The 20054-nt window shown below is 44.8% G+C and overlaps 1 protein-coding gene across 1 annotated transcript in view; it reads left to right on the top strand.

Annotated features, from left to right (window-relative positions):
- The window catches only part of GUCY2F (guanylate cyclase 2F, retinal), an 84926-nt gene extending 68258 nt beyond the window's left edge, over positions 1-16668 (top strand). The window contains exons 14-19 of the mRNA XM_065900243.1: positions 746-938; positions 4139-4313; positions 7531-7629; positions 10825-10919; positions 16399-16487; positions 16581-16668. Coding sequence (XP_065756315.1) covers positions 746-938; positions 4139-4313; positions 7531-7629; positions 10825-10919; positions 16399-16487; positions 16581-16668 — 739 coding nt within the window. The remainder of the gene's footprint in view (positions 1-745; positions 939-4138; positions 4314-7530; positions 7630-10824; positions 10920-16398; positions 16488-16580) is intronic.
- Positions 16669-20054: the final 3386 nt, after the last annotated feature.

Here is a 20054-nt window from a genome sequence, read left to right as displayed (position 1 = left end):
TAAAAATAGAAAAAAATTACCCATCAACTAACTGCTCCCTCCCCCTGTCCTGTACACTCTCTACTCCCAGTAGTTTTGAGTCACACCTTCAAATCAAAGAAGAATTGGAAAGCCAAGGGAGCAGAGCACACTTCCTAATTTTCCACTGCTTGTGGATCATGCTAGTCATTTAAGTTTTTGATGCCTCGGTTTTTCTATGTGTCACTTCATGACTGCCTGGAAGTTGACCAATTAAAAGGAGGCAGATTTTTTAGCTCCTAGAGGAAAGTAGCAGGGCTGTTTTTCTATGTTTTTCCTTCCTTAGGTGAAAGCCTTATGTGTTGCTACAATTTCCAAAATTTCCAAGGCACCTTATCATGTTGTAACGTGATCTTCTAGGAGATAATTGGGGAAGCTAGTCTCATGCAAAGGCAGCTGCCTGGGAACATTTCCCCCTCAGGTGGGGTAGAGTTGGGTGGGGGGAACTGAGGAAGGATAGAGAGTTGAAAAAAACTCCACAAAGGTACAGATCAGGGCTCCCTGCTCAATGCTGCATCCCAGCACCTGTCACAGTGCCTGGCACACTGCAAGCACTCGATATCTATTTGTAAAATAGATGAAAGAATGAGTGTTTGCATCCAGGTGACATTTTCTTCCTTATCACTTACTTGGTGGTGATTTTTGGAGAAGTTGTGTTCTAGCAGATGTTTTGTGTGGCCTGGAGGGAGACCTGTGTCCTCTGAGGAATAGCTGTGTCTGTTTTCAGGTCAGTTGCTGAATCCCTCAAAAAGGGCTGCACGGTTGAACCTGAGGGCTTTGACTTGGTCACCTTGTACTTCAGCGACATTGTGGGCTTCACCACCATCTCAGCCATGAGTGAGCCCATCGAGGTGGTGGATCTTCTCAATGACCTGTACACACTCTTTGATGCCATCATTGGCAGTCATGATGTATACAAGGTACGTTACTTAGCAGAGCAGTATATTCCAGAGAGAAATTTTGATATGAGGCTCACCTATGTGTACTCCAAAATGGAAGGAAGGATGCAATTGTATTGAATGCTGTTATTTAGGAATTAAAATGTAAATAGTACACTACTTCCATTGGTCTCCCATTGGAAATGAAGGCCAAATAGAATGCATAGAATTTCACACTTTCCAAAACAACAATCTCAACCCAGCAAGAGACTGCCAGTCAGATTTCTTTTGAGCTGTTTTCTAGAACTGGGACTAAGAAGAGGTTGGGGCCAAAAAGCATTATTGCACTTCAGTTTCTAAGTACCCACAGTGCAGACACGGAAGGGGATACAGAAAGTACTGGTGTCTGGCCCATAGTTGATGACTATGACAGAGTTCATCCTGGTAAAGTTTGTGTACATCTAGTACGTGCTGTTAAAACTTGGTTTCCTCCTTTAGGTACCGTTTTTATCCAGGAGGGAACTCTGGCATTATACATGTCAAAGAGCTATTGGACCCGAGGCTCTCTGGGATTGCTATAGGGTAACCTAAAGCCCACCTAGTGGTCTGAGGTCTTGGGAAGTGATTAATTGTGAGGTTGCAACCACTGCTTCCACTTCCCCCCACCCCTCCAGCCTGTCAATTGCCACTCTTCCTTTCAAAGGTTGCAGAAGATGAGTACAGAACAGATGACTACATTCACTCATTTTGGTGCCATGCTTCTTTACCCTTGATTGTATGTGTGGTCCTGTCTCTAGGCAGAAAATGACTAAAAATCTCATAGCTACATAGGAACATTTCCACGTCTGCAACGTGGTTACTTGTTTTATTGATGGAGAAAGATGCCCCAGGCATCCCACACTTTAGACAGCTCCTCTGTCCCAGGAGCCCAGGTAGAGCTGGAGAATGAGTAGCTCCATTCACTGGATCCTTCACAGTAGTCTGAAATGTTCCAACTCTCAAATCACACACAGGGCAGTGTGTTTATCTCAGATTAGACAGGGCCCTTTCAGGTCAAGTAGAGAGCCTCGGGGCTAGGCCAAGCTGCCTAAATAGGGCTCAGAAATAGACATCATACCTGTCAATCAGCAGGAGCTGCAAACTAATCAAGAGGCACACATGGAAGCCACGGTGGAGGAAAAATCCATGGAATCAGACTACCTGTCTTAACTTGTTGAACTCAAGCAGCCTGAAGAGAAAAACAAATCACTGAAAGCTAATTCAGTTGAAACTAAAATCAAAGGTGACTCAGTGTGGGCAGTAACACAGCCACTGGTTTAATCAATCCAGCTGATACTGTTCAGACAATTGTTGGGGGTCTTGGGAATGAGATTGTTAGGTATTTTGATACTTCACGGCTGCAGTAAGAAGCTAGTGGGCTGTTTTCAGGACAGAGTCGGGCTATATAAATCCAAAAATGGAATCTGAGTTTTCAGTCATTTTTAATAAAAACAACACAGTGCAAAGGAAATAAAAATTGAACCAGCAGCGAGTCACCAAAACCGTTTGTGTTTTCATTTTCCTTCCCTGTAAAATTGGAGTCACCTCCCCTGGCACTTGCTAATCTGAAATGGAAGGAAGAAGGCTGCTGCAAAATTATGAAGTTAGTGATTTGTTTTCAGTTTCCGTTCTCCTACTACCACTCCGTCTCAACCAGACCCCTTTCTATACCTCCTCTTCCCTTTCTGTGTCCTTATGCTGGTTTATACAACCCACAGTTCACCACAGCAGTCTCCCACCGAGGCCAAACAGTGCCCGTGCTCCCTGCCTCTCTAACTTTCTCATCCATATTCCTGGGGGCTCCTGGACGACTGACTCATTAAAGCTGAAGTGTCAACCACCAGTCAATGATGATGGCCAGCCAGTGAGTTTCTCCCTCCCGTATAGTATTTGCATTGAACTGTTGCCTTCCTCTGTGCAGGCAGGCATGCTTATCTGAGAGCAGGGATCCTTTTCTCAAATTGCACCAGGTATAGGAGGCCCTGAATGGAAGCATCCCGAGGTACAAAGTGCCATAGGTGCAAAGGATCGCTGTTACTGGCTACACGGGAAGTCATGATGAGGGGCCTATTGCCAATTACGAAATTTTCTCTGGAGCTGAGTCATAGGCACAATCCTATGACTTGTTTCAAGACACGTCAGTTTGACGATGATGATGATGTGATAATGATGGCGGTGGTGCTAATGGCTTGCACTTATTATCCACCGGACAGGTTTTAAGTGCTTTGATATCATTTAGTACTTGGAAAATTCTAGGAGGTAGGTGCTGTCATTATCCCTGTTTTACAGGTAAGGATACTGAAGCACAGAGAGGTTAAATTACGTGACTAAAGCCACACAGTTTGTAAATGGTGCATCTGGAATTCTGAACGAGGCTGTATGACTTCAGAATTTCATGCTCTTAACTATGGCAATCTGTGAGTTCAGTTCTTTAGGAGAACATAGATTTTAACTGGATCCAAACTTGTACTAGCAGAGTCTGACAGGCACATTTCATAGAAGTCCCTTCAGCTTACTTATCTTTTGGATTTACCTGAAAAGTTTCACCTTACTAATCACCTAAAAGGGTGAGTACACTTCTGTGGGGAAGACGAGCACGGATTCATTTGCCTTTATTTACAGGTGTCCAGCTCTAACTGCCCCTGCAAAGCAATTGAAGGCTACTATTGCTGCTCCTTTGAGAGGTGGCAGTAGGACAGGAGGAGGGAGCTGGTGGGAAAAGACTGAGTTCTCACACCCAAGGAGACTGCAAAACTAACTCCATCATATTAGCAAGGCAAAGCAGAAGGAACAGAATCTTTCACCTCCTTCCTTTTCTTTTCCCTATGCTTTCCTTAAGGCTGTTCTAGCTTATTGACCCGAAATCATCTAGAGAAATGCTTGCTGGGAAAGCACCTTCTCCTAGGATGAATTATTTGGAGCCTGATAATTCTCTAGGGTCAGACAGGAACCTGAGAAGTAACTGCAGAATCTACAGGTATGGGACCTAGACATCAGTAATTTTTTAAGTGAAGCTCCTTAAGTGATTCTAATGTACAGGCAGGACTGTGAAGCAGTGACAGCCTCTCTCTGGCTTCCTCACTTTACAAGAACACTTGACCTCCATCATACCCCTTAAGCTCTGTGAAAACACACACACACACACACACACACACACACACACACATTATTTACTTGCTAATTCTATCTCCCCTGATTTCCAGGTAGAGACCATTGGAGATGCTTACATGGTGGCCTCAGGCCTCCCAAAGAGGAATGGCATGAGGCATGCAGCCGAGATTGCAAACATGTCCCTAGATATCCTCAGCTCTGTGGGTACCTTCAAGATGCGGCACATGCCAGAGGTGCCAGTCCGGATTCGAATAGGCCTGCACTCAGGTAACAACCAGCAGCTAAAGCAAGAGAAGACATTCCCATGTACCTCAAGGGAAGGCTAGAAACGGGAGGAAGAGGGTAGCTCTCCCCTGATTATTGGCAGCTGGATTATCCAGGTGTCTAGTGCTACATCATTCCTTTATGTCTAAGTTAACTCCCTTCCCAGCACCTGCCCTACCCCAGTGGGCAGCAACCCTTGTTCTAGGTACCAAACCCTTCCAGTCTACCTTTCCTGTTAGAGCCAACAGTTCCATGTTTGACTATGATACAAGACCAACCTGCACATGTGGTATTTAGGATAATTGCTTTAATTCGTTAAAATCTCAACTCCTGGAGTATTTTTCTCCCACACGCCTCTTCACTTGCTTGAACACCTTCAGGACTCCCCTTCATTGTACCCTTTCCACCTATCTTCACATTCATAGGTATCTTCACAGGTCTCTCACCTACTAGCCTCTTGCTCCCCTTTACTCCCCTCCTCTTTATCTTTGCTTTGTTCTTCTAGGTTCCTTTTTTTCTTCTCCCATCATTTTCATCCCTTTCCTACCAAATTTTGTAGAAGAATGATTGACATTTATCATGCCATTTCTTCACTATCCATTGCCTCTTTAACCCCTTTGCAATCTGGCTTTAGCCCTACCACTTTTCCAGGTCCTAGTCTGCCCTTATCTCTGCAGCATTTGGTACTCTTGACGATTCTCCCTCAATTGGCTTTTATGACCTCCTCCTCAGTCTCTGAATTCTTCTTCTCCATTTCATTTACTGGCTCTCTTAGCAATCCCTGCTCTCTAACTGCTCCCACATTTTCTGTAAAGCTCTGCGCTTTGCTCTCTGTATGTCCTGGCCTCGAATTCATTTCTCAACCCACTCCAACCTGGCTTTCGTTTCTACCATTGTCTGATAATCTCTTCTGTCTTTATCTGTCCCTTAAATATTGATATGCCTCAGGGTTCTGTCTTTCATCCACTGTTTCTCTCCCCTTATGTGCTCTTCTGGGTCATCTCATCCATGTCTGTAGTTTAACTACCACTCGTGTGCTGATGACTTCCAACTCTACAACTTCAGCACCGGTCTTCTCCCTTAAGCGTCAGCCCTATATAGCAGACTTGCTACTGACATTTCCACTTGAATGTTCCACAAAGACCTCAGACTCAACAGATCCAAGACAGAATGATTTTCTTCCCACATAAACAGCCTGCTCTTCCTGTACTTACTTTCTATTTCAGCTGGTGTCACCACCATCCACCTAGTTATTCCAGTTAGTCTTGAGAGTCATCCTCCTCGACTCCTCCCTCACCCTGACCTTCACCATTCAACCAATTACTAAGTCTTAAGTCTGGGCCACCAGCATCTCTTGCCTGGATCACTGCAATAGCATCTTCTTGCTTCCACTCTTGCTTCTTTCTATCCGTCCTTCTCATGGTCATCACCACATCTGTGTTTGCTTGCCTGTCCTTCCATTAGACCGTAAGCTCCTTGATGGCAGGAACCAGATCTTAGTCATTTTTGTATCCTGAATGCTTAGCACACAGCAGGTTTTCAGTATTTTTCTTTTAAAGAAAAGCCTTCATCTCCCATTTGTGCTTCAGTTTCACATCAACAACCCCCCTCAGCACATCTCTTCTTGGATGAGTCACCATTACTTCAAATTCTGCATATCTAAAGCTTCGAGTCATCTTTTCCCACAAACCAGTGTAAGCTCTTAAGCCCATGCCAATTTCCTCACGGTTGTCAGACAGCCAACACTTCTCCCTTGATAATGTCTCTCTTTTATCACTCCTTTTTGCCCTCCGTCCATCATCACCTCCTTTCCAGTACTTACAACCTTGTGCTTGAATTACTGCTATTACACTTAACGGTTTTCCCTGGTTTTACTTTCTCCCCTTTCGATGCATTCCATACACTGACCTGAGAAAGAAAAAGAAAAAGGATTTTCATCATGTAATTCCCTGCTCAAACATCTCTAATGAGTCAAGGTCTGCCATCTTGTACAACCCAATAGCCAACCTTGTCTCTAGTTTCTCCTTAGGCACATGAACTAAGCAGACTGCTTTCTCTAAGAGCTTCCCAAAATTCCATGCTCAGTCCCAACCACAAACCTTACCTTACCTTACCTTCTTCACTGGGCCATTTTTGACTGAACCAGGTCTTAATAAGCAACCTCTCCCCCATTTTCTAAACTATTAGAGCACTTCTGCCTGTGCCATTTATCTTGTCTCAGCCATACATTGTCTTGGGTTGTTGCTTAATTGCTTCCAGTTTGGTAGTCTCTTTTCTTCAATTAGATTATAAACTCCTGGAGAACTGAGACCATGTGCTACATTTTTTTATTCCCCTTGGTGCCTAGCTCAGGGCTTAATGAATGCTTCTTAATGGGTGAGAAATGAATTAAAATGAGAAACATAACTTTTATTCTTCAAAATTAATGTTCAGAAAGAACTTTTTGAAGCAAAAACACTTAATTATTTTCTCTAATTCAGGAAACAGCAAAAAGGTAATGCTGAACACTTTTCACATAGAAACAGAACAGAGACCAGAAAGGTGAAGGTGGAGAAATTTCTAGATCATCTTGAACTAGGTTTTCAGTATGGTTGCTGAGATTTTTTTCAAGTAATGTTCACTCTCTGGACACTTAACATGATCGTACTAAAATGCAAGAACAAAACCCATTCTAAGGGCAAATAGAAAATATTCTCAGATTATCTTTATATACTACTCTTCCATGCCTCTAACACAAATGATTGAATGTCAACTCTACTTCTTTTCAGATTTTCCAACTGTCTTAGCAATAATTCTCTTTATAGACACAATTTGTGAGACAGCCCTATGAGATCCCTCCTTCCAACCCTAAGGCACGAGAAAGAGTCACATTTTTTCCCTTGCAACAAACATGTTTGGATCCTGAATCCCTGCCCAGGCTTTTCTGATTGGGTTTAATGCTTATTTGTCCCTGTTGACAGATATAAGCATCTTGGGTGTAACTGTTACTTGGAACAAAGGTATAAATCAGAAGGGTAATCATTTCTTCATCATTATAAATTTGCTTTCTGGTAGGGCAAAGAGTTCATTACTCACTGTAAGACTTCCTTCAGATGCCCAGAGCTATTTAGTGGCAACTTTATTCTTTTATGCAGCTGCATTCCTTCCCTTGGCAGTGTTCCTCTATTAGCACTGGATGCATACCTGTTGACTATACTCCCAATTGCCTGCTACTCTATAGGGCCGGTTGCTGCTGGAGTGGTGGGCCTCACCATGCCCAGATACTGCTTATTTGGAGACACTGTGAACACAGCTTCTCGGATGGAATCAACAGGGTTACGTGAGTACTTCTAGAGGGATGGATGGGATGGTAACCTCCTGCTACTGACAAAGTGATTCTTCGTCAAGAGAGGAGAAAGAGGGACTTCCCTGGTGGTCCAGTGATTAAGACTCCGCGCTCCCAATGCAGGGGGCCCGGGTTCGATCCCTGGTCAGGAAGCTAGATCCCACGTGCCGCAACTAAAGATCCCACGTGCCGCCACTAAAAACCGCCCAAGCCACAACTAAGACCCGGCACAGCCAAGTAAAAAAATAATAATAATAAATATTTTCTTAAAAAAGAGAGGGGAAAGAGAGCAGAGAGATGTTTTACTGTTTCAAAGAAAAATCAAAGATAACTTGAGAAGTTGAAGATTTAACACACATTATTTTGGTCTCTAATGACAAACCAGCAGGGGGTGATGTTGGATCGAACATGATGTTGTTCTAGACGTGAAGCTGTAGCTAGGTGACGCTGAAACAGCCAGACAATTTGATCAAAACAACTCAAAAAAATCCTTTGGGTAAAGGAACAAATTGGCCAACCCGGTAGGTTTGGGAGCGTCATATTGAAAAAGGAAATAGGTAAGGGACTGACATTTTTCAGTTTTCCGGCTAGTTTGTGGAGACACACCCAGAGCCAGCTGTCTCTCAGCCAGCTTCTGTTTGCTGCTCTAGTCCTCTTTTTGAACTCGTTACGACCCCAGGAGTTCTGGCTTCATCCAATAGTGCCCTCACATTTAGCTAGCAATAATCCCTCAATCTAAGGAGCTTGGAATTCTGAAATAATTAATTTCAACTTGCCTGTATATAAAACTCTTAGCTTCTTTCTATCAAAACAGGCATGGTATCAAAGATACCATTTCTCCCTACTTCTCTGAGAAGAAAACTGTACAAACCATTAAGTCACTTGTGCGCCGCTGGCAACTCTTCCTTGGTTATTTCCTGCTACTGTTAAGGCAATGTCAGAATCAAAATGTGCTTTACCTATGTTATGGTTGAGCAAAGCGATTTGTTCAAGCTGGTATAAAAAAAGCATCAAGAACCACAATAGATTCTATATATAGTTTTCATGGATTTTACATTTAAAAAAAACCACTTAAGCCCTTAGCAGCCCTGGCTTTGGCAGCTACTAAGCAAGACAAGCTCTTCTCAAACTTCAGCAATATACGTAGACAAGTCCCTGATGATGGTGGCCTATATCACAGTGGGTGGTGCCCTGTGTGACCCCCCCCTCCTCATCACTCATGTGTGGAAACAGCCTTGCACAATGGGTCCAGTCTTAGTCAATCTAGCCTGTGCAGCCATGATTAAGGAGGCAGCATGGAACTTAGAAGCTGTTGTCAGAATAAATTTCTGACATCTGGGAAACTCTTCGAATTCCACAGATATGGCAGAGGCCATGGAAGGAGTCATCCAGGAACTGCCGCACGCACATATCTTTGCTCTGGAAGTGCAACCCAAGGTGAAGTGAAATTGATCATGGAAACGCAATGCAGATTTGGCACAGTACTCTGGACTGATGTAAGCTTGTAGAACACTGAAGTCATGTTCTGGTCCGCACCAGGGAAACCCACTCCACACATTTCACGTTGGAAATGCAGAGTTGAGAGCAGAAAGTGAATTTTCAGGTTCAGGCAGCAACCTCGTCCAGTGATCAGCTAGGAAGGAGAAGATGGAGTGAATCATGCACAGCAGTGTGTATTAAGCACTGACTATGCAAGGAAGGCATTGTGAGGGATACAAAGACGCATACATATGTGGTCTCTGCACTACAGGAACTGGTTAGAGTGCTTTTCTGGAAGCTAATGACTGTGACTGAAATAGGACATTAAGCGCCACTCCTGAGTGAAGATCTGTAAAGAGGTAGACTAACTTCATGTTGGATATGAGACTAGGACGTGTCATAGGTCTATTTTTTTAAAAAATAAATCAATCTCATCAATACCTCCTTTATGCTCAGTTGAATCTACTGATTCTGGAGTGGAAGTGACTAGTAACCCAGCCCTGGAGTGACCTTCCTTGCCACACAACTGGATGGTGGTTGGCATGAGCCATCTCTCTGTATTGAGCTGTGTGTTCCCCATCAGTAGGATTATTCTACTGAAATGTTCCCTCACAACAAGATGCTAGTGGAATGTCACACATAGGGCTGGCTCGGGACACACTAGCTGAATTTTAAGGATGGGACAACCTTTTTGGAGCAGAGGTTTTGGGTGACCATGAGGTGGTGTGGAAGATACAAACAATACTGAGCCGTCAAGAGAAGGAAAGTCATTTGTAGAACACAGCATAAATTTCTTGCAGTTCTTTTCAGCCATGACTTGCTACTCAGATTGTACTCAGATTCTAAAAGAATTACTTTCTCAAGTGTGTGTGAGACTGTCTTGGACTTCTATTGAACAAAACTTGAACAAGGTCTTACTTCATAGGATGACAGTTTTCAGGACAGTTAAGGATCCTACCTCAGATAAATGATTGTTCTTCACCAAAGAATTACACTTAATTTCTAAAAAGAAGTTTTAGTCATAGTCCCTCATATAATGCTCTCATCCTAAGTTGGGATTATTAGTTGGAAAATAATCCATTCATGTGTGTACACAGCTAGAGCCACCCACCCAAAGGACAGCTATAGATGTAGTCACCACAGAATGTTGGCAGAGGTCTTGGTACATTTCTCACTGATGTTTTAAGTTCAGCAATACTGGAAGACAGTTGGATGGATGTATATGGAAGAGACACCCTTTTGCCCCTTAAGTAGGATGGGCAGACCTTGGGGGTTCAGATCCAGCAGCAGCCTGTGAGAGTAGCTGCTGAAGCTTAACTTCCCTCAGAGGAGGTCACGCTTCAGCTAAGAACAAAGTAGTGGTTGCTTTTTTCTTCATCTCAAACCTCAAGTTGAATGAACACCTTTCTATTGCATGGTCTTTCATCTGAGATAGTGTCTAGGAGGCTGATAGGTGCTACAGCTAATGTTTTATTTGGTGTTTGGCCTGGTGAGAAAGGCCATCCATCTCCGTCCCCTCCTCCTGTGAAACTCTAACTAAAGCGCTCTCTCTCTCTGTCTCTCTCTCTCTCTCTCTCTCTGTCTCTCTCTCTCTCAGGGACTTTGCTTAGGGTCTAGTTCATTTAGAAGTGGGGGCATTTATTACATTAATATTTTTCTCACTGATTTTACCTGAAAAGATCCAAAGTCATGCCTCTCTTGCTTTTACAGCTTATCGCATTCACGTCAGTCACAGCACGGTGACAATTCTTCAAACCCTGAGTGAAGGCTATGAAGTGGAGCTTCGAGGAAGGACAGAGCTCAAGGTATAATGTCCTTTTGTTTTTTGAGTCAAACCACTTGGACACACCTGCTCCTGGAGAGGTCATGGTCTGCTGAAAGAGTTTACCTGGGTGTCTGACTATAATTTGGGCAGAATTTCCAGCTCCATTTCTGGTTCCCAAAAGATTGTTCCTTTTTGCCTCACCTTTCATTCCTTTAAAATACGGCTACAGTGAGAAGGATCGTTAAAATCCCTCTGCACTTTCCTGACTAGGAATTGCATTTTTCTCTCTTAAAAAATTGCCCAGAATTTGGCATTTCAGTGAGCGGCACTATTATTTACATTTTCTAACTTCCATTTCATTTAGTATGTGGCAGTGCTACAGTATTGGGGAGTTTGGATTTTCTGTCCATCTGCTTGGTGGCTCTCCTTTCTGATTTTTCATCCACAACATTGACCCCCTGTTTACAGAGAGGCTTTATGTCTTTCCCCAAGGACCAGTCAGTTCTGATGAAAGACAAACATTTTATAGTGCCTTTTCTCTGTTAGGACTATCACTTGATCTGGGATTCAGGATTATAGTAATATTCCTTTTTCTTTTTTCACCATTTCCACTGGATTCTTTTCATCTTCCTCTGGGTACCCCAGGGCCCCTGGTCGTCCCAACTGTAAGAGACTCTAGAGATTTGATAATTTAACTCCATTTTCAGATGAAGAGCCAAGGCCTAAAAAGGTGAAGTAATTTGATCGGGGTCATACAGTCAGTTGATAGCAGAGTCAAGCCATAACCCAGGAAGCCTGACTTCCCATTCAGTAGTCTTTCTATGATACCATTGTCCATGAAAATTATTTCCTCAGTGATTATTCTTAGGCAAAGCAAAATCCAGGCACTGAGTGATGCACGATTTGTTTCTGTCATTTGCATGCCTACCCCAAATAGTGGCAATTTACATAGAAAAGGATTTCAGAAGTCAAAGATTGGAAGGCCTGGTTCTAGTTGATCAATTAATTCCCTTAATGGCTAGTCCTAGATTGTCCCTTCCGATAGATCCTTAATATCTTCTAGCAGGGGGGATGGGTCACTTACTAGGGGACAGAGGTTTCTTTCCCACCTCTGCAGAGAATGCAAAGACAGGATGTGGGGGACGATATTACTTAGGCAATGAATCAAATCACCCAAGGCGTTTGTGATCCCTCTATATATTTGGACATTTCTCAGCGGAAGAGGACAAAGGTGGCTTGGCTTCCTGAAGCACTTGCCTGCCTGTATTACTAGACACAGATTCCCTCATTTACGAGAGAATTTAAGAGCTGAAGAGGTGCCACTTTTGAAACTGAAAAGGAAAAATAAACCCCCATCCCCATGGTTTTTATTGCCCCCCAAATACCAGTCAGGAGCAATCACATCTTTGGGTGGTTCACGTACAAAAGCAGGACTACTTCAGAAGGGCCCTTTGCGACTTCACAGTTTCCCCTACCCCAAGGAATTTGGGGGAAGAGGCTGGGAGAGGCGTCCCCTAAGGCCATGTCAGGCCTTGGTTATTGGGGTGGCAGAGACCTCCTGAGGAAGAGAGATTGAGAGGGAGATACTGAGAGGGAAGAAGAGAGGGTGCCCCAGGGGAAAGGAAGGGCCAATGAAAAGAAGGATAAGGACAGGAAGTAAGACCCACAGAAAGGAAGGGAGAGGAGGGGAGATCTTTTCTGTCTCTCTACCTCTACCTCCCCACCAGAGGCAGGTATTGGCTATTACCTAGTAGGGACTTGGGGACAGAAGATTCCTTGTCCCTTGAGGGCATGCAATATATCCCCAGTAAGACGACATCACCAGCACACTTTAGAAATTCTGATTTAACATTTCCACCACCACCTGCCCCCCCTCCCCCATCCACACTGTGTTGCTGGAAAGCAAGAATCGCTCTAGTGCCTGGGTCAGAAGGACTACATTTGATGGCCAGCCAGGTGTGATTTCAAAGCTGATGGCCAAAAACATCCTCTCCTTCCAGCTGGCTGATGCTTAAAATTCCTCCATCAGAGCCTCTTCTCTTCAGCTCAAGGCTTGGATCCAGTAACAACACCACTCTTCCCCCCTCTACCCCCCATCCCATTTCCTTCACTGGAGTGATGACGCTTTGTTGTTTCTTTTAGTGGGATCAAAGATGTGGATTGGATTGGCTGAGGGAGGAGAACACAGAGAAGTTGAGTAATTGGGTGGGAGGGGGGTACAAAGAAAGAGACCAAAATGAGGAAGCTTAGAGGAGGACACATTTAGAGACAAGAAGCTCATACTCTCTGGGAATCTGTTCCCCTGCCCACTCCAACCTCCTCTTGTACTATACTGGCACAGAATCATCAGTGCTTAACGGGCCATTTCTGCTTTTCTCAATATTTTTCTCCTAATGGCCTGGCGATAAGTCATCTTATTACCTCTTCTCTTACGTGAATGAGTCCTGTTTCAGTTACTGTTTTCCTAACAAGTTTGAAGCTCCTTGCTGAGACTTTGTATATATCTAGGCTTATCACATATATTTGCCAGGGCCTCTTAGGTAGCTTTACACTCTGAAAAGATTTCCCCAAATGGTTGTTCTTAGCCGGTTTCTGTTGTCCTTGCCAGAGGTGGACATTTACACACCAGCAACTGAGCTAAGAAGTAATGAGGTTGTATTGACAGAGTCATGAAGGTCAGAAGGTCTGGTCCATAATTCTTGTCCCATCAATGACTCAATGTGTGACACTGGACAAGTAACTTCATCTTCTCTGTGCTTCCATTTCTCAACATGGAGGCCTCTTCTGACCTGTGATTATTAGGCAGATCATTAATCACAAGCTTTAAAATTCCCTGCGGTTGCTTTTTGGCCTCTAGACCGGCCCCTTGACTCCAGTGTGTTGGAAAAGCTATATGGTGTAGAGGGAAGAACACTTAAAATTTGGAGTCTAAGATGTTAACTAGACTTCTTGTTGTGATCATTTCACAATATATACAAATATCGAATCATTATGTTGTACACATGAAACTAATAGAATGTTGTATGTCAATTATACCTCAATAAAATATAGCAAAGTCATAGTAAAAAATAAATAAAATTTGTAGTCTAGTAGGGTTGGGTTCAAGTCCCAGCTATGCCTGCTTATTGACAAGCCATTTTATCACCATAAACCTCAGGGACCCCATTTGCAGAATGAGGTTAATAATAAACCGACTTTCCACAGTTTTTGTGAGGATTAAATAAGACAGGAGGTGCCAAAGTATCTTAAAAGTGTCAGGCCAAAGTAAGGTGCTATTATTTGGGAGATCTCTGGGACTGCCTAGGGATTGATACTGAGTCAGAGAGTTCGCCTTAGGCTTCAGTTGTTGCATACTTGTTCCCCCCCCCCCGCCCCCACCTCCCTTCAGCAGACTTTTGAAAGTAGCGTGGGTAAACAGAGAGCTAGGATTCTAAGAATTCTCCTGGATGGGCTCCAAAACCTCAGAGAGCCCCTGGAGCTCCCCAGCATACTCTTTGATTTGAAAGCTTGCCTGAGTCCATAACACTTCCATCCTATTTTGCAACCATTGGTTTTGGCATGCCAGTATGTCCCAGGACTCACCCAAATATCTAGACAATCCTGGCATCTGCAAATCTCCCTTGGGGATTGACATACTGTCCTGATAGCCCCTAGAGCTCAAGAAAAACAGTCAACTATGGTTGGGGGTTGGGGTCAAGTTTTGAGAGTATGTTTTACCAAAATGAGGTCCAATGACACCTTGAGTATTCCAAGTACTCAAGGAATGAGAGTGCCAGTTAGTGGAACAGTCTATTTACTGAGCACCTGTTCTGTACGAGACACTGTACTAGGTTCTGTGAGGAAAATAAAGAGCTGAGGAAGCAGAAGAGTTGGGCTTCTGTTTAGGGCCCAAGACATGGCCTGATAATTGGTTTTTATTTTTTTTTTTATGCGGTACGCGGGCCTCTCACTGTTGTGGCCTCTCCCGTTGTGGGGCACAGGCTCCGGACGCGCAGGCTCAGCAGCCATGGCTCACGGGCCCAGCCGCTCCACGGCATGTGGGATCCTCCCAGACCGGGGCACGAACCCACGTCCCCTGCATCGGCAGGCGGACTCTCAACCACTGCGCCACCAGGGAAGCCTGTGATAATTGTTTTTATTTAATTACACTGTGAGCTCCTTAAGGACAGAGCCATCCCTGTATTCCCAGCCCTGACACGACGAGGGTGGAATAAATGTAAGAATGAGTGATGGGAGCATATTTTCAAGTTGCTCACTTCTTCTGAAAACAGAGTGGCCCCGAACAGTCCAATTATTTGAGGTTTAGGTTTAGGGTGGGTTGGCTGCCTGTTCATTGAGGTTGGGCTGTTGTGGTATTCTCTTCCTACTTGCCTCATGGAGGGCTCGTTCAGAGCCTTGAACCAAATATCTGCGAACGCTTTGAGATTCTCCAGTTAAATGTGCTAATTATTATTATGGTTGTTGTCGTGATTGTTAAGGGATGGATATATGTGATGTAAAATAGAGAATAATGGATTTGATATTTAAAGGGGGGCAAACCTAATTGGAATTTCTAAGTTAAACTGTTTAGAACTGTTCCAAATGAGATCCGCCAAGAGTGAGACCATATTTCAGATTGAGTTGGAAACACATCCCATTACTTTTCTCAGTCTTAGTAAACACATTTTTTCCTTACGGATTGGGGGAAATGACAGGACAGAGAAAAGAGAATTGAAAGGAGGAGAGAGAACCATGTTGTTGAGGAGGGTTGATTGGAAAGAGGGGAGGACAGGGCAGAGGCAGAAAATTTGGCTCTTCTGAGGTCATCACTCAGGCTCTGGGGCAATGAACTTGAGTTTACATTCCCTTCCTCTTCTCAGACCTGTGGTTCTTGACAGTCAACTAATGGGGCTGTAGGTGGAGGCCTCCCTGGGGTCTCTCTCTGTAAGACTCCCTTGGCAGGAAGAAAAGAACATTGCAGAAATGCAGACTTCTCAAAGCAGCCAGGATGCCCTGGGCTTAAGATCAAAGTTGCATGGTGTGCTTTCCATTTCTATTCCCTTTTTGGGTTTTGTGAGAGCCATTGGATGGTGGAGTGTTGGGGATAGAGGTGGACTCTGAACGTATGTACTCTAGATACAAAAGACAATGGGTTGCCTAATTGCAAAAGATCACGGCGAATATGACAAACGGAATCTTTGACTGAACGTACAGATGTTTGGTTGCTATGAAGCGGAACATCCACGTATTCCCAAAGATGGAGCTGCGTGTCAGCGGGGAGACAAAACATCTGGATGACAGCTTGAAATGCTGTTCGCTTTTCATCTGGCCTCTGTGGCAGCTTATGGAGCTTGTCTGAGCCTTAGGTATATATGGCAAAGAAGCCGTGTAGGAAGGAAGACTCCAGCGAGTGGTGATAAGGAGAAAGCAGAGGCAGTTTCTGAGCCAAACAGAATGTTTGCACCCTATTGAACAGAAGGACTTCTTTAGGAAAATTGGTGATAGCACGTTTTAAGATTTTCCGTATTTTCTATAATAAGGGCAAAGGCACAGAAGAGACCTTCTGGCTGGTTGGAAAAAAAGGCTTCACGAAGCCCCTTCCCGTGCCTCCACCAGTGGGCAAAGATGGGTAAGTGGAGATCACACTTAGTTAGCATCGTCCCATGCCCCTCTCTGCCACACTCTCTTCGTTAACTATTTTTGTGTCTCTCCTGCCCCGCAGGCAAGTGGGCCATGGCCTGCAACCAGTGGAGATCGCAGCCTTCCAAAGAAGAAAAGCAGAAAAGCAGCTGGTGAGAAACAAGCCGTAAGGTAATGGCCAGCAGGAAAACAGAGCCCAGGAACTGGCCAAATATTCAAAGCTGGGGCTCCCTTTGGCGTGGATGCCAGTCTCAGCCTACATTCTGTTGGCAGAGTGTGATGGAGTTGGTGAATTTCCAAGCTCCACTGAGTTGTGCACAGACCTTGTGGGGAGGCCTATTGCAGAGCAAGCTGCATCTGAGGGAGGTCAGCTGCCCCGGCCTTAGAGACATCTTCACCTCCTCACTGATAACGCATTTGAATGTTAATGAGGCTGGCCTTGTTATCCAGTTATCAGGCAGGTGCACCCATCTGTCTCATTGTGAGCACTTGGGCCTCACGGTGGGCCACCTCTGGTCTTTAGAGACTCACCTCTATTTAAGCCACACAGCAATATTGCAACGACCCCCTTTTCCCAGGATTTATTGGCAAGATCATCTTCGAGGGGATGCTTATGTCATTTCCTCTGCAGGCCCTGCCCCATTGCTTCTGCCTGGCAACTCCTTGACTGCCTGGCTTGAATTCAGGACAATTTCCCTCATCCCTCCTCCCCTACTAGAAGCAGCAACAGCAGCCTGATTATCAAGAATTCTCCCCATGTATTTATTTCTGAGGAATCCATTGCCTTATTGGGCTCCTGTCAGTATCTTTTCTCTTCTTTATCCTGCTTTCTTTTTTTTTTTTTTTTTTTGTGGTAGGCGGGCCTCTCACTGCTGTGGCCTCTCCCGTTGCGGAGCACAGGCTCCGGACGCGCAGGCTCAGCGGCCGTGGCTCACGGGCCCAGCCGCTCCGCGGCATGTGGGATCCTCCCGGACCGGGGCACGAACCCGTGTCCCCTGCATCGACAGGCGGACTCCCAACCACTGCGCCACCAGGGAAGCCCTATCCTGCTTTCTTATTCTCTCTTTCATGGAGACACTGACCCTCAGACCCATTGCTCTCTCCACATATCCGTGGAAATCACACGATTCTAAAGTAAACATTAGGGCATCTCCACACACTCCTGCTCCCTTGTCTTTTTAACATGTTCCAGAATAATCACAATTCCGACAGCAGCTACCAAAGGCATCCACATTCTTCCTATATTTCCTCTAGCCTTTGTTGACTTTGTCAGCTCTCGATGACTGCTTTTCTCCTAAGAAAACCCAATGCATCCTCATTTCTGTGACTATCACAGGTACCCTCTATGTGTCATAACATTTATGCTTCAGAAAGCTTCTGTACTGAACATGTGGCTGCCCTACGGCCCCCCTGCCACCTGGGACCCGGCTCTGTTCTTTCCTCCTAACCAATACAAGCAGATGATCAACTGGGACACACATTCATCCAGTCTCCAAGACATTCTTTCCTGTGGGGAAGGAAACACCCAAGACACACAGCACACAGTCAGTCTCGGTCTCTGCCTCTGCCTCTGTCTCTGTCTCACAGCAGGAAAGGGTTTGGAAGCTCTTGAAGGGTTTTCCCTCTGGCAGGGTGGCACAGGCATTGGAGGTACCGCACAAGAACCTATCCATTCCTAAGAACGTGTTGGAGTTTGCAGCAGAAAACACTGCAGCTGACTCGCCGTCATTGGTTGTGTGCTTGGTAGTGCTTTCCCAGCACTGGAGATGGATGTAGCTGAGGCCATTTACACTCACTCATCTGGATCCCCTCGATAGAGGGCAAGATTCCGTGGGCTGTGCATCTGTGGAACGGATTGAAGCCAATTGGCCCCAAAGAGGATTGATTTGACCTCTGATCCTGGCCTCATCAGCACTTGTGCTTTAACCAGCGTGTTAATTGACCACAATGGCGTTGGCAGGCTGTACAAATCACAAAAGTCCTCAAAAAAGAGCCCCCTTAACAAATTTCAGAAGGCTTGACCTAAATCCAAGAGCTCCCAGACATCTCACTTACCTTTCATTAAATGTCCTATGTTGATGCCACCAACTAACACCACCTATTCCAGAATGTTTCCAACTTTCTATGAAGTTTCAGGCTGACTCTTAGTGAGATAGACTCAACTTATAAAATACCCACAAGATCTAGGAATGCCTCACACGCACTGCCACTACCATGGAAGCCATTGAGGAGACACTTGAAACCTTGAGAGAGCAGTGTGGTGTCAGACGGGGAGGAAGGAAAGATGCTGTGAAAGGGGGTATAGCTTTGGTGAAGTGACTGCAGGGCTTGCCTTTCAGGCTGCACCCTGCTGCCTACCTAATAGCTTCTTCCTCCTGTCCTCCGATATCTACCACTTCCTAAAACTTCCTAGAGGTTGTTACTTTCCCTTAAATTTCACCAACTGGGGTTCATAAGCCTCCTCTTCCAACCATAGATATACATTTTGGAGGGTAAGGGGCGATTCATCACTAATATCATAATGAAGGTGAACTGAGCTAGATGCTCAGGAGGACTGGGAAGTTTCATTTTCATCAGGACTAGGAGAAATGAAGAAGTTGGCAGGTGTGTTTGTTTTTGTTTCTTTTTTTGCGGTACGCAGGCCTCTCCCTGCCGTGGCCTCTCCCGCTGCGGAGCACAGGCTCCGGACGCACAGGCTCAGTGGCCATGGCTCACGGGCGCAGCCGCTCCGCGGCATGTGGGATCCTCCCGGACCGGGGCACGAACCCGTGTCCCCTGCATCGGCAGGCGGACTCTCAACCACTGTGGCACCAGGGAAGCCCGAAGTTGGCAGTTTTGAAGAATGAAGGATTATAGTGGAAGGCTTGGGACAAGACACGAGCAATGGATCCCTAGGAGATGTGTGAAGGGTGAAACAAGTATGAGGGTGGAAAAGTCAGTTTAGATTCCTCTACTTTAAAACTTTTGCTTTGGGTTTTCCTTGGACCCAAAGAATGAGAAGAAAGAATGCTTTTCCTTCTGCCCTCAGGACCTAGGACCTCAGCCAGAGGGCTAATATAACTCTGCTTCATGTGGGTTAAATCAGCCTTTGTGTACTGGCCTAGAAACCTGACCACCACATATGTAACACAGTTTCTATGCAGCAAGGCATTCCAAACTCCAAGTCATTGACTTCTAAATGTTTAGGACACATCTCATGAGGAAGTTGAGAATTACCTACGTATTAATGTGCCTCCTCTTTTTTTTTGTTTGTTAAATCTGTAAAAACCTTGTAAATAGCAACATTATGCAATTGTAATTATGTTATTCAAGCCTAATTCCACTGTAAGGGGGCCCCTGGGAAGTAACTTTAATAAGCTTCGCTCACTACACAGCTATCACGCAAAGGCCATTTCAATGTATACTACAATGGATGTGAACCCTAAGGAAGGGCAGAGAACCACCTCCAAGTTTAGTCATTCTAAAAGAGCAGACCCTACTTGGACTAAGATAAGAAGCTCTCTGTTTTCACAGAAAAAGAGTAGGAGGCACTTTGTTTTCTTTTTCATTTCGTTTG

This window comes from Phocoena phocoena, chromosome X (genome assembly GCF_963924675.1).
Source record: "Phocoena phocoena chromosome X, mPhoPho1.1, whole genome shotgun sequence".
Taxonomy (NCBI): domain Eukaryota; kingdom Metazoa; phylum Chordata; class Mammalia; order Artiodactyla; family Phocoenidae; genus Phocoena; species Phocoena phocoena.
This window is presented reverse-complemented; position numbering and strand designations above follow the sequence as displayed.